The sequence below is a fragment of the Trichomonas vaginalis genome, chromosome III (genome assembly GCF_026262505.1).
Source record: "Trichomonas vaginalis G3 chromosome III, whole genome shotgun sequence".
NCBI lineage: Eukaryota > Parabasalia > Trichomonadida > Trichomonadidae > Trichomonas > Trichomonas vaginalis.
Window position 1 is genome coordinate 663,467 of NC_067205.1, and position 27,126 is coordinate 690,592.

Consider the following 27,126-nt stretch of genomic DNA (forward strand, 5'->3'; position numbering starts at 1 on the left):
TTAGGACAATGTTAAGTATCAAAAAGAAAAGGAGGTCTGATATAGACACATATATCGTTGAAGTTGAAATAAATCTCTAATATTTGAGCCCAAAATTTCAAATTTTAATTTATTTGAAAAAAGAGGCACCCGTATGTACGTTTATTTGAGAGGAGGAGGATTATATTTTTGACAAGGGTGAAACATTATGAATATGTTAATTATATAATAATATGTATTATTATAAAAAGAAAAATAACAAGCACGTTAAAATTTTTCTTTCTTTGATTTTTTACAAAATCTACTTAGAATTATGCAAAATATGAGACTAAATAATTATAAATTTCAAGTTAAATTTTAATTTGATAAATAATTTAAATTTCAAAATATCAAGTTCAGTTCGACTATGTATGTAGTAATTCCTCAATAAAGTGCCCAAAACCTATTAAAATATATAAACATTTTCAACATTTTAATGTTTTTTATTTAAAAATTTGATGGAATATGAGCTTCAAAACAATTATTATGTAAATAAAAATAATTAAATATATGTATTTATTCGTATTACAACCGTAGTAAGTCGTTCTTCCTTTCTTCTACTGAGTTTTGAATTTGATTTGAATTGTAAAGAGATTCAAAGGGAAAATACTAGCGCGATAAAAACTACCTCCATGAAAGGGTCATAATGGAGTCAAGTTGTATTTTTGATATTTTTTTGCTTTTCGAGCCTAAATAGGTAGCCAAGATAATGCCTAAAAATAGCTAGGTTCTAATATAAATTGTTACTGGAATAACACTGAGGGAGGAGGAACCATACACATCGCGTTTCAGGATATACGCAAACAACGGGACAAAGTAAAGAATACATGCCACCTTACATGACAGTTTACGCATGGTATAGAAATGCTTAGTCGTCATTTTCAACTTCTTTAGCATATTCGTCAGGAGTTGTCTTATATTTGTTAGGAACTGTCTTTGAAAGTATACCACCTTGAACTTTGACAAGTTTGAAACGAGGTCTGACAATAGTAGTTTTATCTTCTGCTTGCAGTGTGTACATTTTGCCATGTTTGCCTAAAACTTCATAATATTCTCTTGTATACTTTCTTCTATTTTTACGAACACGAATGTGAGTACCTGTCGGGTTCCCATTGTTGTCATAGTCAATAGTATTTTCATATGGGTCGCGTTTAGGTATTTCTATTTTTACTTTGTCACCTTTCTGAAGTTTGAAGCCCGGCATTCTTTCTTGTTTGTCTCTTTTGACTAAATTATTAAATATATAGTCTTTCTCTAAGTCAGGGTTGTTTTTCATTTCTTCGGGGGAGTGGTTTCCCAAACCTTTTTGTTTACGGCTATTGTAAATATTTAAAACTTGTCTCATCTTTGCCATGGAGAAGTGTCTATATTTGTCGTCATATGACATTTCATTTGCTTCACCACCTTGTGGTTGGTTTAAGTCTCTTAACATTTTTATACAACCGTCAATGACACCAAGAGCAGAATGGTTTTGGTCGACAATGAAATATTGGTTTACATTTTTTGAACGCAGATAGTTTTTTACATCATCTGATTTGAAAGAACTTTCACAGTCAGATGTCAGTTTTGTTGGATGGTATTTGTCAACGAATATTGTCAAAGCAGTTTTCACATCTAAAATATTTTTGGACCATAATGGTATGGCTTCACAGTATCTTGTGTTTTGACCGACAAATATTAGCCAGTATGGTGGTCCATCTGTTCTAACTCTCGGAATGTTTTCCAAGATATCCATAAACCAAGCATTTGGTGTTGAACTAAAGATTTTTATCATGAGTGCTTTCTTTGTCGCTTTAGAAACATAGGGGTCCTTGTTTGGATTCGTCATTTTTTATCCTATAAGAAATGGGTTTATTTGGCGCATTAGCAGGAGTTGCATCCAGATTTTTGCCCGCAGTGGGAACAATAGCCAGAGGTGTATTTGGAGTTGGAAGGAAGATTTTGAGTACATTAGGTATACTTAAAGAGAAAGCACAACCTATTATACAAACTGTACAGAAAGGTTGGGATGTAGCACGAGATGCAACAAATCTTATTCCAAATCCTGAAACAAGAGGAAAAGTTCAAGGATGGATGGACAATGTAGGAAGACAAGCAGGAAACTATTATAACAAAGCAAATGACTACTATACCAAGCAGGACACTATATGGACCAAGGTGAAAGATTCTTTAACAGAGGATATAACCATGCACAACAGTGGGTAAACAATAACCAACCTCAACCGCCTCAAGTGGGAATGTAAATTTTTTACTGAGATGAAATGAACAATACAGCATTGAGACAAATGGGTTCAAGATGGATTTGTCGACTTCCAGCAGTTACACAACGTGTTTGTCAAGTTCTTCCTATATCCAGGAAGTTTTAGACCGACTTAAAAAAAACAACAACCAGTTGAAAACAAACCAAACTAAAATTTTTTACTGAGATGAAATGACCGAAGAAGTTGAAACGGTAGATTTGACACACACAACAAAAATTCAGAACCATTGTCAAAACCTGTCAAAGAACTTACAGATGAAGAGAAAAATTCAATAATAGAAAGTGCCAGGTCTGGAAATACAAACCCTAACTACAAAGTCACTTTTCATAAAAATGGAACGGCTAGTATCTCAAAAAAGAAACAGACTCTCACAAATAAAATATTGAAGTCTGAAGGAGCTTTCGAGACAACAGATGGAAAAGTTTACTTCACTGACCAACAGTTCATTATAGAACATCTCATTGACTTAGAGTCGAAATATTCTAAACTTTACAACAAACAAAAAGTTGAAAGGAAAACAAAAACAAATGGCATATGATATTTATGAAGATGTTGACGAACAACTGTTCCTGCAAGTGAAGTAAAGTCAGAGGAACCGAAAAGTGACGAAAAACGATAGAAGAAGAAAAACCAAAAACTGAAGATAAACCAAAACCAAAGTTTAGTTTCCAAACTAAACCAAGTCAACCTTCATTAGCTGGTATGGGTTGGCGTCAAAGACTTATGGCAGCAGGCGGTTATGTTAAAGTAAAGAAAAAAATATTTTTTTTTTTTTTATAAAAATGCCCCATATAGAATGGATAGAAAATCTGCTAGAATAAAAGCAGTTGCAAAGATATGGTTGGAGAGTTTCGAAGAAGTTTAAATATAGGAAGGGAAGACCCATAAAAGTCTATGACAAATTGTCTGGTCTTCGCTACGAAATGGATTTGGAAACAGCACGTGCAAATTATCCAAACAGACTAGAGAGGTTAGAAGAAGAACGTCTTATGGACATGCCTTTCGATGTTAGTGAACCTCAAGTTGAAGGACACGACGGCTTTGCCAGATTTACTGGAAACATGACGAACAATTGCATCCTTTGAGAAGGAAAAAAGGTAGTGCAGAGGATGGTCATGCTCCCATGGAAAGAACAAGATATGCATATGAGAAGTACGTGAAGTTAGAAGTCAAATTACATCTGGTCGAACCTTTACAGTAAACTTTGACGAAGGAAAGAACAAAGAAGGCTTCATGGGAGTACTTGCTGCAATTCAAGACGGAAATAAGAAAGGACACAATCTCAGATTGACCATAACAGATTTGGATGGTCACATTTACTATGCACATGGCAATGTCACAACAGCTGCAATGCTTCTTGACGCTTTCAAGACTACAAAGAGAGAACAAATGGTTGACTCCGACTCAGACATTTTGAATGCAATTGAAGGAATTGCAAGTGTCAAGTTCGAATGGTACCAACCTAACCCTCAAGCAGTCAGACAACATGCTGGATACTTCCGTTCATAAATAAGTCTGACATTGACTTGACAAGGTATGGAATTTACAATTCAATTGAAACAATTGTCAACGAACCTTGTATTCTTACATGTCTCAGGAACTCTGGTCTTGTTACAGAAGAGAAGATGAAGTATCTTGAGTCATGTGTGAAGACAAGGTACATTCTCAGAGGTCAATTGGCAAAAATTGCACCGTTGGCAAATGTCAATATCCGAGTCAACATACCTACAGCTAAAGGTTCTTCACATGACGACTATGTTGTTGAGTTCAATTTACCATGGTTGAAGATTGCAATTGTCCACAACCACTTCATGTTGAACGAAAGTCTTACAAACCCATTCTTTGGTAAAAGTAAGTGCAACATTGTCAGAGCTGTAAACATTCTTTTCGAGAAAGGTTTGTTGGAACCAATTCCAGATGACAAGCTGACAGAAACTTTTGTACCAAAAGACGAAACAAACTTTTCACTGTTAGCAAGACCAAAAGTTGTTCCAGACAAAGTTCTAGTACAAAAGAAGTACACAATTCCACAAGGAGTTGGATTGTTCGGATACCAACCTGAACCAGAAGAACTTCCAATGAGGTTGCAAGAACTTCAAGATGCTATAAACAAACTTCCATTGAGACATCCAATTGACGTCAAATTGTATTGGAGAGCATCTGAGTTAGGTCAGAAGGTTTTATATGAAACAGGTTGCTTCGACGATGTTTATGAGATAACAGGAGAAGTTTCTCAGAAGATAAGAGACTCAGTTGAATTTCCACGAACTAGACCAATTGGTTGCGACAAGTTCGACTCAGATGAAAAGATATACTATGTCGACCTTAACGCTGCATACATGAGGTTTGTCCAATATATTCCGACTGGAATTCCAAACGAAGATGGTGAGTTCCCTGGAAGGAACTATACAGTTGGAAAAGTCATACAACAACTGTATGATATTAGGAAAGCTTCAAACCCCAAACTTGCAATGACACTCAAATTGCTTATGAATTCGACATGGGGATATTCCATTAAGAAACCTCAAGAGATGAAGAGTAAACATTATGAGAAGGTCGACAACTTTGTTGAAAGGTTTTCTCCTTTTGTTTTGAAGTACGAATTCACTCAAGGTCAAAGTGGCTTAGTAACCACATTAAACCTATTGTCGAACATTGGTCTTACCCTCAGTTCGCAAAGGCAGTCCTTGACAACTACAACAAATTCTTCTCCGAAGTCAAATCCAAAGTGAAGGTTTACTATGAGAACATTGACGCACTCATGACGAACGAAGAAGGGTACAAAAACTCATTGAAATGGGCATGGTCGGTGAAAAGATGGGTCGATTCAAATTGGACAAAATTTTCACCGAAGTTCATGTCCTCTCCAAGCGTAAGTATTGGGGCATACTTGAAGACGGCACAGAAATAAAACATTGCATGAAATAAAAATTTTTATATTCCTTCCTAGCTAATTTCCGTTTAATTTCATGGTCGCCCTCGGAGTCTTTGAATCGGACAGGTCGAGTTACACCATTCTTGGTCTCAAACTCATATATAACCTGTTTGTCTGTATTTTCGTCGACTATGGCACGAGACACGAACATTGACCAAACGGACAAAAAGTGTCATTTCGGATGGTCAAGCAGCCAATCGCATTCGAGCACTTCGAAGAAGCCTTACGTTCCAAGGGAGAGGATGTCTGGTGCAAGGCAGAGGTCATGAAACTCTACGAGCAGTACATCCTCAATGCCTGGGAGGACAAATCGTCCTTGGATTGGCAATTCTACCAACTCCTCTGGGACGACCTCCTACGCAACTGGATAACGAAAGAGTCCAATTCAAAGGTCGGGAACTAATTTTGCAAATTACCCTTAATTTACATACTTATCCAAATAAACACCTAAATTTACTTGGGGTTTCCCCTAAAATAAATTTTTTTACTCTTAGAACCACTCGAGGTTCTCCTTACGGTTGTTGAGCTTGTCACCGTCAATGTGTCTGACCCTCGTCTTCTTGTCTGGATTTGGAACCCATTGCATACCGACAAGCCTTCCCATGGAAATTGAACCGTAATTCCGAAGGTTAAGGTTCAAGTGTCCCAAGTTGTTGAGGACTGGGGTAAGAACCTTGCCTGTCTCCTTGTTGCGGATTTGGTATGGGTAGGGTTGGGAAATTTCGTAAGCGTCATCGACAACAAGGGTTGCCCAAACTTCCTTTTCTTCGTGTTTCTCTTCTTCTTCTTCCTCTTCTTCCTCTTCTTTGATAATACCTTCGGCAATTCTGTGTTCACGAAGTACGGTGTTGCATGTTCTGTCCTTTCCGAGTACCTTCCAGATGGCGTCTATCTCTTCGAAGAAACGGTAGATGAGTCGGGCAAGGTTTTGGTTCTCTATGTTGTATTGGCGCAAGGTTTCCGCGAAATCGTTCAGGACTTTCTTATTGGAAGCTTGGTTCGTGAGGACTTCGACTTTGAGATTGGTTATCTCTTCCATAAGACTACTTTGGAGAGTCTTAATGGTGTTTGACAGATGAGCGTTCAATTGGGCAATTTGAATTTGAATTGGGCGCTTGTCTGGCAACCTTGAAAGGACATCTGCCATTGTGTTCGGCTTCGGTGCTTGTTCGGACATCGAAAAAATGAAGTGGTTTGAGAATGGCGGTTTTACTTCAAAAAGCTTGTTATGACAGTTATGTCATACAACAAGTTTAAAATAATATCTTGTTCTTCTTCTGAACGTTTGTTGTCTCTTCCGATAAAAGTTTGGAACATGAGAACCAAAAAACGTTTTTTGAGATTGTGGAAGAGTTCAGGCAAACGTTCATATTCCGGATATGTTGGGAGCAGTTCGAAACATCTGAGCTGACTTTCGGACAAAATTGGGACAATGTCAACAAATTCATCTTTGGTCGGACTGCTTGAAGGTAAGTCCCTTACATGTAAGTAGCTCTGGTAAAGTCTTCTCATTTCTGCTAACTTTTGGAGTATAGCTTCGTAGTTTAGAAGTTTTAATTTTAATTGTCTTATTCCACTCTTGACATCTAAACGGTAACTATCCATGAGGTCAAGAGTAGCTTTGGTAGCTTTAAGTGGAGCTATCTGTTCCTTGACTCCTGCAATTTTGGTTGCAATTGTGATTTGAGCTCCTTCAAGTTCGCCGTCTATGTCGTTCTCAACGTCTTCAACTATGGCTTGAAACTCTTCATCGGTCCATTGAGATTGGTGTGGGACGAATTTAACTTGCTTCATTCAAAAAATGAAAAAAATGTTTTTACTCTAAACGTTAAGGTTTACTGAACTGGTTGGATGTCGCCTTCACAGGTTATGTAGAACGGCTGACCCGAGAAGTGAAGGAGAGACTGAATTGCCAATTTCATATGGGGTAGGGGGTTCTCCTTGTTTGGTATTTTTATCCAAGGACGTTTGTTTAGGAACTTAACAAGAGCTTCTCTTTTGGCGTCCTTTATGCCATCGTAGGCTGTCCCGTCTGGTATTTGAATTGGAATTCCAGTCGAAGTCTCGAGCTGAAGTGTAGACCTTCCAGAAATAGTGGTGAACTTGACCTTGGGCTTCATGACTTTGCGCAAGTAGTCTTTTACGCAGTTGTTAATTTCAATTAGGTAAATTGCCTCGTCAAATCCTTCTGGCATTCCGAGTCCTTCCATCCGACAGGAAAATATTTTCCCGACAACTGGAAAAAATTTTCCTTCCGACAGAAAAAATTTTTCCCGACGACAGGAAGAACTCTTCCAGTTGTCCGTCTGTAAACCATTCAAATTTTCGAAAATTGAGAACTTTTTGGTCGAACTTCAGAAAAAGTTTTTCCTTCCGACAGAAAAAGTTTTTCCTTCCGACAGAAAAAGTTTTTCCTTCCGACAGGAAAAGTTTTTCCTTCCGACAGGACACAAACGGATGACTGACGTTCCTCTTCCTGAACGCCTTCCAAAGCCAGAAGAACCGAAAGCTGCAGAACCACAACAGTCTCCTCAGCAACCTCAGTTCCAGCAAGTCCCTCCACCAAATTACTACCAATTTCCACCTCAAGGTTACTACCAATTTCCACTACAAGGCTTCCCGAACTACCCTCCTCCTCAGCCTATGCCTTACTTCCCCAACCCTTGGATGTTCCAGCAAGCTCCACCCCAGCAATTCCAATCTCAATCCAAATCGAAGAGAGACCAAGAGTTCGAAGAAGGTCTGAACCGTTTACGCAAAGATTATGCCACAGCCCCTATGGAAGACGACAGGCTTTCAGTCTCTTCCCTCAAATCGACCGATTCGACTCGTACCACAGATTCAGTTCGTGACCGTGAAGACTACCTCAAGCAGTCTGAGAGACTCTTCATCCTACAACCATTTACAGTTGGAGCTCTCAAGAACATGCGCAATTACGAAGGTCAAACACCGGCTGGAGACAGCAAAACAGACGTACTCGCAAGAGCCGTCCAGCTCGTCAAAACAAAGACTGAGATAGTCGACTTCATTCTTGCAGCTTGCCCATACAAGTAAAAAAAATAAACAATTACGAGTTAAACTTTTTATTCTTTCTTTTCTGAGTTGTTTAGAGCTGGTTTCTCTTGTAGGAACCTTTCGTACTCTTCCATGGTCATGTAATTGCGAATTTTGTACGCAATTCCAGGTTCGTTGTTTTTGAACCTTACGTATGTAACGCTTCCATCCTCCTCAGGGAAGTAAGCTGCTAACATCTGACCAAGTTTTCTCGGTGACTCGGAGCTCATTAAAAATGTCACTTTTTAAACGTTAAGTTTTTAGTCTTATTTTACCCTTTGTTTGTCAAGACTTCTTCGTAATGAGTGTAAAGGACCCAAAAATAAAGTTTAGGTGAAGAAGTGAGATCTCACCTGTTTTTTCACCTGTTTTTTCACCCTCTTGAATTTTCATGAATTTTCCCGAAATAAAAAATAAAGTTAGTTTTATTTTTTTTATTTTTTTTATTTTGTATAAAAAAATAAAAATGTCAACAATCGGCACAACAACACTTCAAACAACAGCACCAAACTCGTTAGTCATGAATCCAACATCTATGTTAGTAGAGATGAAAAGCTTCATTCCTTCTTCATATACTTTTGAAACAGAAATCCAGAAGATAAAGCAAGAACTTTTAACAAGTAATTTAGACTGTAGTGCGAAAGATGAAGAAAATGAAGAATATCTTTATGAAATGCAGGACCTCATCGACCATTTACCCAAATTGCCTGAAATCCAACAACAAAAACTCACTATTCCTGAATTCGACGAAATTGAAGTCAAAGCAACTGACTCAGTAGAAATAAAGAAGTTCATACGAAAGGTAAACTATGAGTTTCTAGGATTTCATTGCAACCATAAGGTTATGGACAAAGATTGCGACATAGTATATAAGAATGTTTCTGACATATATAAATCTGAAGAATTTAAGACCTACGACAACTTTGTTTCGTTAGTTGCTGAATGTGTATGGCAGATAAGAGATAAAGATAGAAGAGGTAAAGTATGGAACAAACAAATAAGACCCGCTATGTTTGAGATGAAGAGAGCAATTGACGCTTTAGTTGTTTTAGCTGGTTTTATTTCAGAATATAACGCAAAAATGAACCCGCAATGTTCTAAATGTAAAGCAGCAATGAGGAAATATAACTACTCCGTCAAAGAGATAGAACGTATGAGAAACGACTATGCAGACTTAAAGACAGATATGTCAAACATTGAGTTTGAAACAGTTAGAAAGATAGACAATGACACCAAATTGGTTAGAATAGGTGATTTAAACGTAAGATACTCAAAGAAATACAACAAATATTTTTTGTCAGACATTATATCTCCATCTGGAAAGAAAACAAACCACTGGGTTAGAAATGCTTCAACTCAGAAAATTTTGACAAGAAATCCTGAGCTTATGATATCGGTAAAATTCTATGGAACTGCAGCATATCTCATCGACAAAAGTCTTATACCAATAGTTTTGTTATGGTTAGACCAGTTGTTGGATATAACTTCATAACATATGGTTCATTCGATACGGAACGTTGCAGTGAAGGCTTACTTTACATCGTTCAGAAACCGAAGGACTTCAATACAAAGAGATATAAGATAGGAAGAACATATAATATAACTCAAAGATATGACAGTACAGTCAATAGAGTCAAGGTTGTGTTTGCTAATGATATGAGAGCTGCAGAAAACAGAACTACTTGAAAAGTTGAGAAATATTTGGTCTCCCATAAAAGGTAAAGAAACGTTTGAAGTAGATGAGATAGATAAAGCTATAAAATTATTGACGAAGTTGCTGAAAAATACATGTAAAGCGTTTATTTTTGGTCTTTTGTGAAAGATAGAAAAAATAACGCTAAAATTTGACGAAGTGCAACCTTCACTCGTGTCATAATGTAAAAATAACGCTAATTTTTATAAAATTTGACGAAGTGCAAAACCTTCACTTCGTGTCATAATGTAAAAATAACGCTAATTTTTTGACGAAGTGCAAAACCTTCACTTCGTGTCATAATGTAAAAATAACGCTAATTTTTTATAAAATTTGACGAAGTGCAAAACCTTCACTTCGTGTCATAATGTAAAATAACGCTAATTTTTGACGAAGTGCAAAACCTTCACTTCGTGTCATAATGTAAAAATAACGCTAATTTTTATAAAATTTGACGAAGTGCAAACCTTCACTCGTGTCATAATGTAAAAATAACGCTAATTTTTGACGAAGTGCAAACCTTCACTTCGTGTCATAATGTAAAAATAACGCTAATTTTTTATAAAATTTGACGAAGTGCAAACCTTCACTTCGTGTCATAATGTAAAAATAACGCTAATTTTTGACGAAGTGCAAACCTTCACTTCGTGTCATAATGTAAAAAATAAACGCTAATTTTTTATAAAATTTGACGAAGTGCAAACCTTCACTTCGTGTCATAATGTAAAAATAACGCTAATTTTTGACGAAGTGCAAACCTTCACTTCGTGTCATAATGTAAAAATAGCGTTTACCATGTAAAACGGTTGTGAAAAAGAGAGGTGAAAAATTAGGTGAAAAAACAGGTGAGATCTCACCTCTTCACCTAAACATTATTTTTATTGAATTCAGCACAAAAATCATGAATTTCCTCATATGCTTGCTTCCCTCGGAAAACCGAGAGAAGAGATTCCGTATGAAAACAGTGAAGAACAGCGAGTAGGTAAGAAACCCCAGTCGCCAAAACTCTATGAAAATCATGAAGAACAGCGAGACCGACTTTTTTCTGGGTCGCCAAAACTCTATGAAAACAGTGAAGAACAGCGAGTACGTAAAAAAACGTAGTCGCCTAAAACTCTATGAAAACAGTGAAAAATAACAGAGTATTTTGACAACTTCAAACAAGTAGGGTAGATGAACCATTTATTTTTCAAGCTTGACTTTTTACAATTTGAACTTTGTTTGCGTAGATATGAATTCTGAAAGAAGTATGAGGGTCTTGTATGACTTTGTACTTCTCCCATAGTTCATGTCTGTCAAACTTACCTGCCATGGACTCTTTCATAAGTTCCATGAAATCGTCTTCGGACAATCCGGGGAAAAGTACAATGTCAGTAAGTATTCTCTTTACATCCTTACTTAAACTCTTTGCTGTCTGTACACAAATGACAACTGAAATGTTAAAGTGTCTGAGCTTCTTGAGAATTCGACACATATCTTGTTCTCTGTTCTTTAACAAAGGATGAGAAGCAAAGTCATCTAAGATAAGAAGACATCTATGAGGGTAAGTCTTCCAATCGTAAGATTGCAATTTCTTCGAAATGTATTCTATCTCTTTCTGTTTGTTTCTGAAGTGTTTCTTCTCTAATATTCTCTGCATTTCCTCATTTGGGTCTTTAAACTTAGAATTTATATACTCATTTATAGCATTGTACTTCAAAACTCTTCTTTGGTACTTCTTTATCCAATCTAACAACTCAGAGTCTTTTATACATACTAACTTAGACTTCTTTATAATATCTTTGAACGAATTGACGGTTTGGTCAAATTGACCAGAAGTACTACAAATAACAACTAACTCATAGAATGGGTTCTTCTCATCTAGTTCTTGTTGTTGTGCAGCCATTTTAAGATAAGTGAAAGTCTTACCCGACCCAGGTGGTGCAATTAGACCTGTTATACCATTCTGAGCAAATAAGAACTTGTCATGTATAGGTTTTATCTGAGCATTTTCTAACTTCACCTTGTTCTTCTTCAAAACATTCTCAAATTTCTTGTCAATGTCAGCAAACTTTTTTTCTAACATATTTTTAGAAAAATTAAAATTTTTATCTTTTAGAAAATGTCTAGCGATTTCGCTATCTATATTCGAGACAAACTTTTCGACAGCAAAACATCTGTCGACCATAAAATCTTACATAGTGTAAACAAGAAAGGTGAATTTGTTCTAAAGTTCTGTTTCTGGGAATATGACAAGAACCATAAAACATTACAAAGAGCAGTCTTAAAATTTGTCAATGACAGACTTGTTGACAGAGATGACGCCGATTGGAAAGATGAAGTCCAACAAAAGTTCTTAGAATGCAAAGAAGACACATGCGCTGTTCTTGAAGATGAAATAGAAAACAGAATAGATGAGCTATTAAAGGACAAAGAACTTTTACATAAATATGGTTCTGAGAAATTTGACGTCTCACCACCAGAAGAAGAAGAAAGAAAAGAAAGAGAAAAAAGAAGAAGAGAAGAAAGAACCTGAACCAGTTCCAGAGAAAAAGAAATTTGACATGTAAAAATAAAATTTTATTTTAGAACATTTCTGGGTCAATGTCAATGTTCTCTTCCTCTTTAGGAGTAAACACTGGCTTAGACTCAAAATCTTTTTACCCAATTTACCTTGAACTTCTACAACTTTAGACTCATAATATTCATAGTCGTCTGCTTTCTTTGGTTCATAAGGTATAACAAGTTTGTATGCTTTGCCTTCTTTAAGGTTTGAAAACCTTCTGTCAAAACTTTCTTTGACTGCTAACAAACCTTCTATGTCTAAGTCTTCAAATTTCGCACCATTTTTAGTCACAATAGCAAACTTAACTGGTTCGATGTTCCAAACTTTGCTGAATGAAGACTTTTCAAAATGGTAGAAGTAAACATTCAAATATGTGAATGGGTCTAGTTCTTCTTTAAGTCCTGACATGTACTTGTTTACTGAAATATATTTCGTCATCTTTTCTATCGGATAAAAAAATATTTTTTTTAAAATTTACTCATAAAAATTATTTCTTTATATATTTGCCATTCCGAACTTCGAAAAGATGTTTTATACCAGCATAGAATTTTTCTCTAGAGCTTGGTCTTATATCGTTTTCATGACAATATTTTCTATATTCTTCATATAAAGCCTTTTTTTCATACATTTCATAAGGACAATCTAACCAGAATAGCGCATATCCATTTTCGTTATCTAGGTCTCTATATGTTTCTTCTGTTTGTAGAATTTCGCTTTCTTCTGTTTGTAGAATTTCGCTTTCTCTATTTAGTTCTATGTCTATATATTGTGGCTTAAAAAGATGTGGGCAAGAAGGGTCTGGCGCTATGTAAAAAGTTAATTTTTCTGTCATCTTTTCTATCGGATAAAAAAATATTTTTTTTATAAAATTTACTCAGAAAAATTTTTCTTTGTATATACACCTTTCTGTACGTCTAAAAGACTTTTGACATTTGCCAAGAATGTTCGTTTAGACGCTGTCATATAACCATATTCTTGACAATATTGTTTATACGAATCGTACAATGACCTTTCATCTAATGACACAAAGTCAGTTTCATCTATGAACAGTTCATATACACTCTTGTTTGCTTCTAACAATGTTTGTCTCTCTTCTGTATGTGGAATTTGTCTTGGATTGAACTTAGAAATATCTAATGTCATAAAATATGAGAACAAGTGGTTGTAAAAGTCAGATGTCAAAGTTTCTGCTAAGTCGTCAAAATATTCTGTATCTTGCATATGAGAATCTGACGTTCTGACAACTACATATCTTCTGTCAGAACTTTCTAACTTCATCGGAACAGCATTGTTTGAAACCATAATGAAGTTTGCAACATTTTCACAAACTCTTTGGTCTTTATATTTTCTTTCAACAACTCCAACTTTGTCTGTTATAAGACTCTTCAAAGCATCTGAGTTCAAAACTTTTGTTGTATCTATACTTTGAAGTTCATTGCAAACTATAAGTTTCATATTCTCTATTGAGGAGTTAAATTTACCACAGATGTTTTCTAAGTTTGTCATATTCGGGTTCGAATAGCCCTCTAACAGTTTGCACAAAATATCTGTAAAGAATGTGTTCTTACCAGTTCCTTGTTTTCCAATTATAATGAGAGCAGTTTCATTTTTAGCACTTGGATGTTGTAAGATATTTGCAAACCAACATAAGATATACTCATAGACTCTTTCGTTTCCATTGCATATAATTTCTTTGACATGGTCTAACCAAGCTTCTATAATATTTTCTTTCCATTCTACTTGTTCATATTTATATCCAGTGAAGATAGAATAGAAGTTTGGAGAAGGTGTATAGAACTTTATACCTCGAACTGAAAAATCTTCTAACTTTGACAATAAGATATCCCAAGCATCTAACATCTTCATTCCAACTTGTACAACTTTTATTTTCTTAAGTTTCTGTCTACATTCTTGTTCTGAAACTATTGTCGCTTTAGGTTTGTTAAAGACTACATCCCATTCTTTCATAACATAACATTCTGGGGCAGAGTCGACATAAATGACTAAACGTTTCAAATTCTCGACTGCTTTGTTATAGTCTCGAAATGGACACATATTTCTGAATGCTTGGAAGTCATAAAAATCTGAAACATCTATTCTGTACATTTTTATAAAAAAAAAAAAAATATTTTTTTTTATTCTTGACTTTGTTGTTGCATTTGTTGCATTTGTTGTTCTTGAGCTATTTGTTGTTGAAGTTGTTCTTGTAATACAATACTTTCACCAGTTGCATCTTCCAATTCGAAACTTTCTGCCGTCATTGACAAATACATAAAATTTTACAGGAACAAAGTTTGCGTCAACTAATGTCAACGTTATACTTGCCAATGTGTTTGAGTTCACTAAGGTTGAAAATTCTGCATTCGAATGAACAATAGGCAAACCAGCAGAGAAAGTATTGTTTATACGCATAAGTATCTTTTGGTCATAATAGTTTCTGTCGACATTCGAATAACACTTTGAACCTAAGTTTGAAACAATATATAAGATTGGTGTGCTTAATGTCAATGGAATAGACATTCCTTGTATGACACATTTTCCTGTTATAGGAAACTGTTGGTAGTAAAAACCAGAAATAAGTTTTGTATTATAGCTCATATCGTTTATAGTAAACTCAGTCGACATCCAAACATAATGAAACCTGCTCTAGTTGCAGCACATGTTACACCCGTACTTAAAGTATTAAATAAGTCAACAAAACCTGTTGGTGGTATATCTGAGTAAGTATCTTCAAAGGAGTATTTTTTACCATTCACAACAATAAAGTCTTCTGGTGTCAAAAGAGCAAAACAGGCTTTAGTCGTCATTGTGTTTAAGGTTAGTTTACAATATCGTCCTTGAGGACTTTGTAAGTTTGTTGTTATAGAATTATATGACTCAGGGTTTTTAGTCGTAATAGTATAAACCATTATATCTTCTGCCATTTATATATATTTAAAAGTTTTTCTGAAAGTGGAGAAGAACTTCATCTAAACTTTCACATGGCGTTTCTTGAAGTTCTCTGTCTAAGAAGTTCAAATATTTTGTAAAGACATAGAACTTTCCTTTGTCTACACGAACAAACAAAACAGGGTCTTTCATATCGTTCAAAAGTGTGTAAAGTCCTTTACATGAAATAAAGTCTATATTTTTTTCTTCAAACATCTTTCAAGAAGTTTTGACATTTTTACTTAGCAAATAAATTTTAATGAAATGTTGTGGTCGTCAAATATTTTTATGACGTCTGGGAAACTATACTTTAAGTTCAACGTTTCACCTCCTTTCATAACGTATATCTTGTCAATGACATTATATGAAACACCACAGCAACTAATGTCGGGTTCTATTTCTTTGATGTTTATATCGTCTGCCTCTGTCAAAAGTTTCAATAGTTCTTTCAAAACTTCATGAGGTGCAATGACATATGAGTTCACTTTTACAGGGTTGTGTTCGACCAAGTTTAACATTATACTTAAAGCTTGACAAATCTTCTCCTGAGTTTGAAGTTTGTCTTTAAGTTGTTGGTAGTCATTTCGAATATCTGCAACAGAACTTAAGTCTCTGCTAACTTCAGGATATGTTGTTGTTCTTTACAGGAACAATTGTTATACCATCTTCGTCCTCGTATGGTTTCCCCACTTCAACATCTCTGTCTTTGACATTGACAATAACACTTTGACTGTTTGTTTGAGTTGGTGAATTTAACTTCACATCTGCCACCGCCATTAAACCTTTTGAAACACTTACGCTTCTATTTTTCGGAAATGACATTTTACTTAGAATAAAAAGATGGACGTATTCGAGTATCTCTTCGAATTGAAGCAGAACAAAGTTTACACACACAAACAATACAAATACATTGACAGAATAGTTCTTTATACAAACAATGGTAAATGTTATAGAATAGCAGTCTTTGCTGAACCAAAATATTTTCATAAAGCAAAGAAAGTTGGTATAACTGAAATGGTGAAAGTTCTTGAAGCAGACAAAAATATAACTTCAAAACTTACAGATATTTCTAAAGGAAAGTTATAATACAATATTATGTCAAAACTGGCGTACTGTCAATATTTGACGGAGAGAAGTCAGTTCAAGAACAACTTACTGACCTGCTGCCAAAATCTGCTCGATGGAAGCTGTCGTTATGCCAATCTGAGGAGCCCCAGCAGGTTTCATCGAACGAATCTTCAAAGAGCATCTTCCGTGAAAAGTGCTATTGTTTTGTAAACTTCTTTGCTCTCAGTTCATCTGGACCGTCTCTGTCACCAGTATATTGTATTTGTACAGTACCAACAGTTGAAATACCACCCATAAAGTCTTCTGAGTCAGCAAATGGAATGCCAAGCCAAAAGTTTGAACGGTCTCCATTTGTATATTGAGTTTTTTGACCTCCTGTATGAGTCCATACTTTCACATATGGCATAATAGAACTTTGCATTTCAGGGTTAATGGTTGTTGTGAAGTTGTTGTTAAAGTTCATAGCATCTAATGTCAAGTTGTATGACCTCATATCCTCAACTGTAGAATATTCTTCTCTTGGATAATATTTGCCATCTATGTTTATATGATATTTAATACCGGGGTTGTAGAAACAAGAATAGTCATTTATAGTTCGTCTGAACAGTACAAACATAGTATCTGCATGTTTCATTGCAGTTGTTAAAGCAATATCTGTTCTTGCACCTGGGTCAGCACTTTGGTTTCCAACTTCACCTGCAAAGTCTTTGACAGATATTTGGTGTATAGGGAACATAAGTGGAACTGCAATATATTTGGCAGCTAAAGCATTTGAAATATCTGGGTCCAACATATAGACTGCAAGTCTGCTTTCTATTCTCTTGCATTCAAATTTTTCGCATGTGAACTTAACTGGGTCCCAAGCAGTTCCAGCAGCATTGAAATAATAGTTTACTTCATTGTTGAAGTTTGAGAAACCAAAGTCTAAGTCAACTTTGTCTTTGCAAAAGTCACAGAACTTGGCTCCACCAGCTGTATCTGTAAGAGTGAATGGGTCTTGTGTTGGTGCAATGACTAAGTTATTTTTGCTTGGAGTAAGTTCAATAGAAATTTTTCCTGCCCAGTTTGGCAAGTATCTTAAAAACCTGAAGATGAGGAAAGATGACAAAGGAACTCTAAGTTTCAGTTTTACTTTGGTTACTGCTGCTGCAGTTTGTCCAGAAAGGTTAACATAAACTCCTGGAACGTTAGGGTCAAGTCTTCTTATTTTCTCAATATTTGCATACTGGTCTGTTTGTTCTCTAGCTTGTGGTTGTACTGAGTTTCTCAAAGCGAACCATTCATAGTTTGCCCATGTTACTGTTTGAACTAAGTCAGAGTTAGAATATATCTTATATCCCATAAAAACTTCTGGAGCATATTGGTATCCGACATAGAAAATTCCATTGCAACCTTTCTTGTCAGACAACTTGGCAGAAGGTTTTATTTCAATGTCTTGTTCCACGTATAAGAATGAGTTGTCAATAGAAATAATATGAAACCTGTCGCAAGCAATATCTACTGTTGTTGAAGAACCTTCTCCAAACTCACCTACGTTTCCATAAGAAACAGCAGTTGTATATTCGTAAGTTCCAGGAACTATTTCTGACCTTCTAATGGCATTGTCGCATTCGTTATACCATTCGGAAACATTTCCGTTCATGGCATCCAAAACTGTTGGCGTTATATTCTGAGCGGCGTACATTTCATATGGGTAAAAATATAGAATAGTTGGATTTATTTGTCATAATTGTTTCGGACCAAGCTTTACTTTCTTCCTGACTGAGTTTTTAACTCTTCTTTTTCCTTCATTGCCACTACTTTCACTAGATGAAGTTACTTCTTCACTATTTTCACTTTGTTCTACTCTTCTTCTTTGGTGTCGCTTTTGGTAACTTGCCCTCTGCTTCAAGTTGTTGCATCTTTGCCTCATGTTTACCTAGTATGTTGTAAATTTCCCATGTCCTTTTTGCCTTTGGGCTCTGGTCGCCCATCTCAGGTAACCTATATCCTAGAAAGATTTTGTCATAGTTTGTATTTGAGTCTTCGCGTATTGTTTGCATGACTCTTTCCTGAGTTTCCGGTTCAAGCTCTTCAAACAGAGCTTGTCCATATGGAAAAGCTCGTTTCCAAATATATGTTTTTGTAGCCATTCTGGTTTCTTTCCATGTTACCAATAATATCTTTTGTGAATGGAAAGCTTTTACCCAATGTTTCAGTCTTGCGTCATTTATTTCTGTAGTTGGTTTTATTTTGTCAAGAACATGTTTTTCAATACTAACATTTCATTTGGTACTGTCCATTTGAGTTTTCTTAAATATTCATCCCTTCTCGGTTCATTGTCTGCAAAGTAAGTTTTTATGACATTTTGTAAACTTTCGTTGCAAGGTCATGTACAATAGGTTCTCTTCCTTCTCTCTCCCTAACTTTCTTTCTAAACTCTTCACCAAATATACCATCTCTATGGTTCTGTGTAGTTCTTTGAGATAAATGTTCTAGAACGTCAGGTGTTATATTTCCATCAGCCATGTTCATTTCATACTGGTCCAAAATATCTGCATGTTTCATATCTTTCAATGGCATTAAAGCCGCGCTGAAATACCAGCTATATCTGGTTCACCATTCACTTCCATTGCGTCTACAACTTCTTGGAATTTGGTTGTAAGTTTATGAACCACCTATCCGGATTAGCTTTATGACCCCATCATTGTAGTTCCATAGTCTGCAGAAACAAAAGTAGGTTGTTTCCATATTGGTTAGGTTCTGAATGAACTTTAAACAATGTTTCATTTCTATATGTTTTGGTGAAATTTAACCTTTTATTTTCACCGAGTTCAGCCAAAGATTGAACGTTATATGGTCGTAAGAAAAAGGATTGTTGTATTTGCGTACACTTTCTTTCAGTTCTTCCATTCTATGCTGAATATTTTCATCTGATGTTGGATCTTTTGTATGTCGGCGAACATTTTTCGATATTCTTCTACTATGTCAGCCGAATTTTCTTAGACTCTTGGAAAGATTCCATATTCCCCGCATACACTTGTTGAGGGTCAAGATTTTTCGGCTGTTCCAAATCTTCATCTAGTTCTGTGAAGTTAGTTTCCAAAGGAGGAACTTGTTCTTTCCTTCAGGCTCTTCTAGCTGTTGTTGCTGAACTATTTCTTCCATGTCTGGTTGTATCTGAACTTCTTCCTGTGGAGTTTCTTGTACCTCATCTGCTGGCATTTCATATATTCCGAGACCGTTTTTAAAAAGTTCCCTATCTAAGTCATCCGGACTCATAAACCTTTCTTCTTTCGTTCCGTCTCTATTTTTTACGCGTTTCATGAAGAGAGTTGAATTATCATTTAGCTCTGACACCAAATATCTCGGAGTAAATTCAGTCATGTCATTTGGATGATATGCTATTAAATCATATCCCTTAGCGAGCTTGTATTTTCCAGGTTTGAAATTATATCCCATTTGGTGCTGAACCATAAAGCTAAATAGGTTCGGGTCAGCATTTCCTTCCTTGAACTTTTTAATAGCTTCTTTATATCTGTCACTAAAGTCAAGAGTATCTGGTAACCATAGTCTTCCTTAAGCATTTTTAAGAATTCTTGGTTTCCTTGTTCTCTACTTCTTTTATGTCCTTGCTCTGTTTGTGGTTGTTGCTGTGCAGTGTTTTGAACTGTTGGTTGCTGTGCAGGGTTTTGAACTGTTGGTTGCTGTGCAGGGTTTTGAACTGTTGGTTGCTGTGCAGTGTTTTGAACTGTTGTTGTGGTGCGATTTTGAACTGTTGGTTGCTGTGCTGGATTTTGAACTGTTGGTTTTGGTGCATGCCTGTGTCTGTGTCCATGTGACGATGTAAATGTTTTAGGTAGTCCTGCAGGTGCTTCTCTTGGAGGGTTTGGTGGTATATAAGTTCCACCAGCTGGCACATATGTTCCATCTGCAGCATAATGTCCTACCTGACTTTTCGTTCTTAAGAAAGCATTTACTAGGTCTGTTTTGGTCTGTTGTAACTCTTTTTCTTGACTTTCCACAACAGTTGCTCTAACGGCGTCATAGGCACTTTGAACTGCCTGTCTCGTTGCTGCATCTGTTATTTTCGTCATATTTTGTGCTACTTCTCTTAACTCGTTGTCGAAACCTTCAGACTTCAGTTTCTTTCCAGATGAGAAGTCGTTCACTAGTTTCACCTTACTATGAAGAGCTTCGAAGGCGTTCTTAAAGTCAGCATTCATTAAAGCTTCATTTGAACTGTCTTCATCCGCTTGTATTTTTGTCCTTATTGACCCTATAAGTTGGGCTGCTTTGGCGTTGGCTTGGGCATCTAACCAGTCATTATTAGCTTTATATATTCTGCGCTTTTCATTGCCTTTTGCATGGCTGCGTCGTTATTTTTACTTTCTTGTGCTAAGTTTTCATACTGTACGGTTTGGTTTTGCAACTGTAAAAGTTTTTCTGCCTTTACATTTGCTTCAACTTCTTTTTTATACTCATCGCTATCCATATATGTCTTCATGGCTTTTTGTTTATCTCTTCATCTTTCAGTACTTTATATTGAGTAGTATGGTTTTTTCAAATTTATAACATCTTGTTCCATTTTTGCTACTTCTGCTGCTTTTTCTGACACTTTTTTCGCATATTCCTCTGTACTTAGTTCTTTCAGTTGTTCTTCTTTCTTCTTTTTCTCTACGTTTAACTCATTGAGTTTCTTTGTGTGTCTGTCATATTCTAGTTTCTTTTCGTTTTCACTTATTTGTTTCTGTATGTCTATGTTTGACTTTTTGACATCTGTTATTTGATTTTTGAGTGAACTCAAATTCATTTGACTTTGAGGGTTATAAGCTGTTCCGTCTGCAGCTCCACCATAGCCTGCCATTTTCGCTAAAAGTGCCGCTCTTAAACCTCCACTCTGTGCACCAATAACTCGGTTTAAAAGCATAGGGTTGCTTGACATTTGTTGCAACATAGTGGGGTCATTCATAATTTGTTGTTGCAACTGTTGTTGTGGTGTCAGTTTTACTATTGGATGTTTCAATGCTCTCTTCCTCTTACGTATATTCTTACGTAGCTTACGTGGCATTTTAAGTGAAGTTAAAAAGCGGTTTTTGACAGATGTTTATATGACACTTTTTGTTCAGCACAAAAAACTACTCGGTCAAAGTGTTGTCAGTTTTGTAAAATAACCGTCTTATCTCATTCCATAAGGGAGAAAAGGCTTCTCAAAGTATACTTCCGTGGAACGCCTGTAACTTTTCCTGTAGCGACGATAGACCCTTACTTGTCCGGACAAAGTTATACTAAACATCTTCAGGGCTAGAGGGCACGAAGTGCCTGGAGGCCCCACTACTTTTTTTTTGATTTAAATTCAATTGGCATAGTCTTTGCATGTAATATTTTATCAAAACAATTTCTGATAGTATTCAAAAATAACCTTATTACAGTAGAATTGATAAGATTGAAATGGAAAATCGGTAAAAACCGACTACGAAAATCACCGGTGATAAAATCGGAAATTTTTATGCAATTTTTGACTGAGTTCAATAACTGTATACATCATAGGGAATATTATCGTACAGTTAACTAAAATTATTCGATCATTTTGAAAAACTCACAATTTCTTCATTATGATTATCAACTCTCATAATATCATGTAATTAATCATATAGTGATCTATTACACATATGGGTTTATTAATGACATCTTTGGAATTTGAAAAATTAATCTTTCTGATATTAATCGGAGATTTTTAAGTATGGCAATGTATTAACCAGCTAAGATATATCAAAATTAAATAAAGAAATTGATATAATAAAAAATAATTTTGCGAATTTTATCAAACAAACATACAAATAATTTTTATTTATCAACAGTTTTAACAGTCATTTTCTTCTTTCTCGATTTGAGTTTTCTAACAGGAACGTAATCCAAATTATCTTGTTCTTCGACTGTTGCCATTCTCTTTTTCTTTTTAACCTCTCCAGTAACAGCAATGAAATCATTCTCTCCTGCATTTCTCAGGGGTGTTTTCAGCTTCGGTCTCTTTTTAGAAGTACTTGGTTTCTTTTTGAAAGGAGTTGAAGGTCCTGGATCCAAAGTATTAGGTGTTCCTTCCTCAGTGTACCCATTACCTTCATCTTCTGGTTCTCTAAACAACATCGGAGAAAGAGGAGGAGCAGGAGGTAAATCTTTTCTTTCTTCAGACTTGTAGTCATCCAAACTATACGTTTCATATGAAGAGGCGAAGTTTGAAGATAATGGTAGTGATATTGGCTGGGGAAGAGAAGCGTGTTCGTTGTGGAGATAATCTCTTTTTAATTTCAATCTCTGAGTATCTGAGTTCCACGGGAAGCAGTGTAATAATAAGGAACAGAAGTTATAATGGATAGGAGTCATTGTAACCTTCTTTGATTCAGTTAGAAGAAAATAATTTTTCGAAATCGAGTCATGATTAGAAGATATGAAATTCATTACATGATTTAAACTATCCATTACTTTGTCTTTACTTGTCTGTGCAAAACGAGGAATTTGTTTTACTTCGGATAATTTATATAAAAATATTTCGATGTGAATCTGGTAATGGTACTTCAAATGCTCATCAAGGAACATGAAAAACGTATTGTGATACTCCATGAGCTGTAATTCCATTGCTACTTCGAGAAGAGTTTCCATTTGACTGACAGTTCTCGGATTTTGAAGGGAAAAGGTCGGATCATACAACGTTGGAGTTGTAAATGTTGGTTTTAAGATGCAATTAATGAAAAAGGAAGCAATTGCTCGCGTAACAATATAAGATTTGTTATACTTAGTAGCTGTGTACATTTTAATGATGTGGGCAATAAATTTGACCTCATCAGGTATATCTTGGACAGTTGAAATCAAATATTTCAATGCAGAAGTAAATTTAATTTGAACAACATCTTTTTTGCATTTGTCGGGCTTGTTGAGGTAGAGATCGCCTGAGTTATCAATATATTTGATGATTTTGGACAAGGAATTGTCAAAAAAATATTTAATAAAATTTGCGACAAATTTTGTCAAAAATTGTGTGCAAGGAGAGTCTGCTGAGAAGAGATTATCTGCTCTTTTGGTATTTTCGAGTTCTAGTGATACAATTGTTTCGATAAGAAGCTGTGGTGAGCCATTGTATAAATTTATATGGAAGAGCGATTCAGAAATCTCTGAAAAGCTTTCTTTTTTGGTAGACATCAGTATCGATCTAATTAAATATGTATCAAGTGCGTTTAAAAGATGAAATAATGATATCAGTAAAATGTCGGGGTATTTTTGTGATTTATCTGTAAGAAAGTCGATAATATTTATCTGCTTTTCTTTGTTTTCGTTCCAAAGTTTAATATGCTTTGGATTTATTGGTCGAAATTTTACATTTTCTTTTTGGTCATGATTTACGATAATTCCTGTATCAGATATAGTTATACTTTGTATTTTCATGTGTTTTACTAACTCTAAATCAGAATTATTATGAATTAAATAATAATAAAATTCATCCTTAGAATCTTGGATAGCCCAATATGTATTTTTGCCGTCTTGACATAGAGATACACATCTTAAAATTGATGATGATTTAGAATTTTTCTCCGTCCAATACTTTGGAAATAACATTCCACAAATCCACTGTAAAAAGGTAGTTGGACTACTTACTTTCTTTAGTGTTCGTGCAAGAAACACAAGTAGATACTTAATTTTTGAGTTTTTCGATGAGATTGTAGGTGGCCAATTTGTAACTAATGTTGTGATGCTTTCGCCAAGCAAAACGCTCTGAACTTTTTCTAATAATTGTCTAGTTTCTGATTGCTCTATATCAAACATATTATCACAATTGATTTTTTCAAAATCTTTAAGACAAACTTTCATTGCAGTTGATTGAGTTAAACCACCTACATCTTGTGATTCTTCTGAGTTTTCCGGAAGCAATTCTTGAAGAACTGTCCTTATAATATGTGAAAAATCAACGAAAATCTCTTCATTCATTTTGAAAGGCGTTTTATTTTCGTTAAAATCTTCGACTTGAAATAAGTAAAATCGGGTGTTAAAGTAGCAATATTATTTTGAAAATTTCGATTATTAGCCATAATTATTAATTAGTAAATATTCAAAAAAATTTAAAAGCAAAGAAACCAAATCATATAAAATATTGCTATCTTTAGGTATGTATTCATTTGGAATATGCTAACTCATCTTTTTACACTATCAATAATAATAATATTAGAAGAAAAACTTTTTACTTGAATGCAACTTTGGAAATATGAATAATATCCTGTTGTATATGTTTGCAAACAAAAAGGATAATTGCTCAGCAAGATGGAGTTGATGAAGACATGTTAATCATTTATTTAGTCAATTTAAGCATGCATTTGAATCGTAAAATGATTTTTTGAACACTTCGCACAACTTTATTAGCTCCTTTGCTTTCAGCAATAGAAGAAGAATATGATTTACATCTTCCAGATGATAAATAATATCCAGAATTACAAATAGTACATGACGTTGACGAAGTACAAGTTGAGCAATTATCAACATTTTGAGCAATCCCCTGATGCTAAATAATAGCCATCTGAACAATGGTTGCATCTTGAATTGCTGCATTGATCGCATCCAGACGGTGAAGAACATGATATACATCTTCCAGATGATAGATAATAACCATCATTACAGCGTGTACATGATGAAGATGAATAGCATTGTGCACAATGATCTAAACATGAATGGCACTGACCTTCAGATAAATAAGTTCCTTGAGAACAACCTTGGCATGAAGTAGATGATGAACATGATAAACATGAAGGAGAACAAGGTTCACATCCAGGAGAATCATGATATGGTAAATAATATCCTCCGGGACATTTATCGCATCAAACTTTACCGGAGGCATAATAATGACAATTTGTGCAATTATAACAATCATCTCTTATAATCCTCACTGTGCCAAATTTTGAATAGTTTTTGCGTTGTATTTCGCCGTGCTGTGAACTAATAAATATCGTATTTTGTTTTGAATCAATAGATTTAATATTTTTCGAAAATATTTTAGAATTATGTTGATATTCTTGAATTATCGTGTTAAATCGATCATTTGAATGTAATATTTTATTTGATTTCTCTGTTGTGCCACCAAGTGATATAAGGAGAGCTGTTGTTTTTGTGAGTTTGATTCTTTCTTGTGAAACTTCCCAGAAACTACCATGTGAATCTTTTTGTTCACCACTGTGTGCTTCAATGATGTAATTGCCTGATTCAACGTTGATTTTGTAAGGTGTACAATCGTTTGAGTTTTTACAAGGATTAAGAAACTCATAATAGTTTTGACTAACAACAACATTAGGTGACCCTTTTGATGCATCAAGTAAACTTATTTGTTGAATGCAAAGACTTAAGTTTGTTGATGAAAGGGAATCTCAATGCAAAATTTGATTGACTGTAACGATTATTTCGCATTCAAATTTTCTTTTTCAACGATAAAAAATTTTTGATTTTCAATTTTTTTTTCTCAACTTCTCTTCAAGTGGCTATTTTCAGATTTTTTCTTCATTTCATCGTTTGATTATCATCCATCGACAGTAATTTGTCAATTACTATTTCATCAAGAAAATATTTCAAGATTCTAATACTTTTTTTTCAAAATAACTATCATAAATTTAAATTCCATTAAAATTCCTAGTTTGCAAAAGCAACAATTCCTTTCACAACAACAGATATACTGATAGGAACTTAAAAATCCAATTAAAACACGAGAATGCGACTCATCCAAACGATATCCCACTCAAAACAATAAATATTTACGAAAATGTTGGTTGGCTGTTAATATATCGTGATAGATAAAGAATTCCTAAATATATTTTCGAATTAATGCAAAAAATACATTTATATCGAAAAATAAGTATAATGATTTGCTTTCATATATACGTTTTTGACAATATAACTTGGTGGTTATACACATATATTTCATATTTTTTCTTAAAAATGCTTTTCTTCTAAAAGATACAACAGAAAATGAACAAAACTAGAGTAAGAACATCATAGGGCATAGGATATTTTTGTTCTAATTTACTGATTATTATATTTACTGCTTTTCTCTGTCGAAGAGGCCATTATCAGAAAATTCTTTTGATTTGAGTTCAAAAATGAGAAAATATATTTACCTCTCTATATTGCTTTTAATGTGTAAATCCTTTTTAGTTGAATTTGCTGAAACTATATGTTTATCAACGATTTTTTTCAGAAATTTGAACATAATTAACATGAAACTGCACGATTTTTGTAATTCATAGTGTGGAGTTCTAAATTGGAAAAAATAGAATTTAGATCTGAAACTAACAAAATTTTTAATTTATTGTTGGGGCATTTTCTTAGGAGAGGGTAAATTTGAATACCATTCAAAAGTAAAAATTCACAATTTGTTCGATTTGGACATATAATCTATTATTATATATAATGTAATTAAGAAAAAAAAATAAAATGACCTGCATATATTAATTATTTAGATTGCAAGATTCAAAAAAGCTATTAAAATTAGAGACTAAATAAATAGCGAATTGATTCATATGGATTTATGTAATTGTGAACATTAAAAGAGTTTATTTATTGATCTAATAAAAAAAGATAAAATATTAATGAGAAATTTGAAAGAATAGAGTGT

At 34.7% G+C, this 27,126-nt stretch overlaps 17 protein-coding genes and 2 pseudogenes across 19 annotated transcripts, besides 3 other annotated features; 5 read left to right on the forward strand and 14 right to left on the reverse strand.

Moving 5' to 3' along the window:
• Positions 1-752: part of a mobile genetic element that runs on past the window's edge.
• Positions 1-788: part of a mobile genetic element that runs on past the window's edge.
• Positions 789-19,245: a mobile genetic element.
• TVAGG3_0615720 (uncharacterized protein) lies at positions 887-1,294 on the reverse strand (the record flags this gene model as incomplete). The annotated part of the gene is made up of 1 exon (XM_051240171.1): positions 887-1,294. The coding sequence occupies one exon, from the start codon at positions 1,292-1,294 to the stop codon at positions 887-889; it is 408 nt and encodes a 135-aa protein (XP_051086758.1).
• Positions 1,864-3,788, forward strand: TVAGG3_0615730 (annotated as a pseudogene). Its single transcript has one exon. A coding segment is annotated over exon 1 (1,925 nt).
• TVAGG3_0615740 (uncharacterized protein) lies at positions 5,396-5,617 on the forward strand (the record flags this gene model as incomplete). Its single annotated transcript, XM_051240172.1, has 1 exon — positions 5,396-5,617. The coding sequence occupies one exon, from the start codon at positions 5,396-5,398 to the stop codon at positions 5,615-5,617; it is 222 nt and encodes a 73-aa protein (XP_051086759.1).
• TVAGG3_0615750 (HNH endonuclease family) lies at positions 5,705-6,253 on the reverse strand (the record flags this gene model as incomplete). Its single annotated transcript, XM_051240173.1, has 1 exon — positions 5,705-6,253. The coding sequence occupies one exon, from the start codon at positions 6,251-6,253 to the stop codon at positions 5,705-5,707; it is 549 nt and encodes a 182-aa protein (XP_051086760.1).
• Positions 6,546-7,008, reverse strand: TVAGG3_0615760 (uncharacterized protein; the record flags this gene model as incomplete). Its single annotated transcript, XM_051240174.1, has 1 exon — positions 6,546-7,008. A coding segment is annotated over one exon (463 nt), but the record flags the coding sequence as incomplete, so codon positions are not given.
• On the reverse strand, positions 7,050-7,424 carry TVAGG3_0615770 (uncharacterized protein; the record flags this gene model as incomplete). The annotated part of the gene is made up of 1 exon (XM_051240175.1): positions 7,050-7,424. One exon carries the CDS (start codon positions 7,422-7,424, stop codon positions 7,050-7,052), a length of 375 nt encoding a protein of 124 aa, XP_051086762.1.
• TVAGG3_0615780 (uncharacterized protein) lies at positions 7,672-8,268 on the forward strand (the record flags this gene model as incomplete). The annotated part of the gene is made up of 1 exon (XM_051240176.1): positions 7,672-8,268. The coding sequence occupies one exon, from the start codon at positions 7,672-7,674 to the stop codon at positions 8,266-8,268; it is 597 nt and encodes a 198-aa protein (XP_051086763.1).
• TVAGG3_0615790 (uncharacterized protein) lies at positions 8,298-8,498 on the reverse strand (the record flags this gene model as incomplete). Its single annotated transcript, XM_051240177.1, has 1 exon — positions 8,298-8,498. One exon carries the CDS (start codon positions 8,496-8,498, stop codon positions 8,298-8,300), a length of 201 nt encoding a protein of 66 aa, XP_051086764.1.
• Positions 8,735-9,760, forward strand: TVAGG3_0615800 (organellar and viral DNA polymerase type B; the record flags this gene model as incomplete). The annotated part of the gene is made up of 1 exon (XM_051240178.1): positions 8,735-9,760. The coding sequence occupies one exon, from the start codon at positions 8,735-8,737 to the stop codon at positions 9,758-9,760; it is 1,026 nt and encodes a 341-aa protein (XP_051086765.1).
• On the reverse strand, positions 11,151-12,026 carry TVAGG3_0615810 (protein of unknown function, DUF4106 family; the record flags this gene model as incomplete). Its single annotated transcript, XM_051240179.1, has 1 exon — positions 11,151-12,026. The coding sequence occupies one exon, from the start codon at positions 12,024-12,026 to the stop codon at positions 11,151-11,153; it is 876 nt and encodes a 291-aa protein (XP_051086766.1).
• Positions 12,063-12,476, forward strand: TVAGG3_0615820 (uncharacterized protein; the record flags this gene model as incomplete). Its single annotated transcript, XM_051240180.1, has 1 exon — positions 12,063-12,476. One exon carries the CDS (start codon positions 12,063-12,065, stop codon positions 12,474-12,476), a length of 414 nt encoding a protein of 137 aa, XP_051086767.1.
• On the reverse strand, positions 12,526-12,944 carry TVAGG3_0615830 (protein of unknown function, DUF4108 family; the record flags this gene model as incomplete). Its single annotated transcript, XM_051240181.1, has 1 exon — positions 12,526-12,944. A coding segment is annotated over one exon (419 nt), but the record flags the coding sequence as incomplete, so codon positions are not given.
• TVAGG3_0615840 (uncharacterized protein) lies at positions 12,994-13,338 on the reverse strand (the record flags this gene model as incomplete). Its single annotated transcript, XM_051240182.1, has 1 exon — positions 12,994-13,338. One exon carries the CDS (start codon positions 13,336-13,338, stop codon positions 12,994-12,996), a length of 345 nt encoding a protein of 114 aa, XP_051086769.1.
• TVAGG3_0615850 (uncharacterized protein) lies at positions 13,377-14,561 on the reverse strand (the record flags this gene model as incomplete). Its single annotated transcript, XM_051240183.1, has 1 exon — positions 13,377-14,561. The coding sequence occupies one exon, from the start codon at positions 14,559-14,561 to the stop codon at positions 13,377-13,379; it is 1,185 nt and encodes a 394-aa protein (XP_051086770.1).
• On the reverse strand, positions 15,677-15,952 carry TVAGG3_0615860 (protein of unknown function, DUF4106 family; the record flags this gene model as incomplete). Its single annotated transcript, XM_051240184.1, has 1 exon — positions 15,677-15,952. The coding sequence occupies one exon, from the start codon at positions 15,950-15,952 to the stop codon at positions 15,677-15,679; it is 276 nt and encodes a 91-aa protein (XP_051086771.1).
• On the reverse strand, positions 16,587-17,238 carry TVAGG3_0615870 (annotated as a pseudogene). The gene has a single exon. A coding segment is annotated over exon 1 (652 nt).
• Positions 17,518-18,144, reverse strand: TVAGG3_0615880 (uncharacterized protein; the record flags this gene model as incomplete). The annotated part of the gene is made up of 1 exon (XM_051240185.1): positions 17,518-18,144. A coding segment is annotated over one exon (627 nt), but the record flags the coding sequence as incomplete, so codon positions are not given.
• Positions 19,246-21,136: 1,891 nt separating the features above from the next.
• Positions 21,137-21,552, reverse strand: TVAGG3_0615890 (protein of unknown function, DUF4106 family; the record flags this gene model as incomplete). Its single annotated transcript, XM_051240186.1, has 1 exon — positions 21,137-21,552. A coding segment is annotated over one exon (416 nt), but the record flags the coding sequence as incomplete, so codon positions are not given.
• Positions 21,553-22,188: 636 nt separating this feature from the next.
• On the reverse strand, positions 22,189-25,891 carry TVAGG3_0615900 (GTPase activation domain, GAP family; the record flags this gene model as incomplete). Its single annotated transcript, XM_001317666.1, has 1 exon — positions 22,329-24,461. The coding sequence occupies one exon, from the start codon at positions 24,459-24,461 to the stop codon at positions 22,329-22,331; it is 2,133 nt and encodes a 710-aa protein (XP_001317701.1).
• Positions 25,892-27,126: the final 1,235 nt, after the last annotated feature.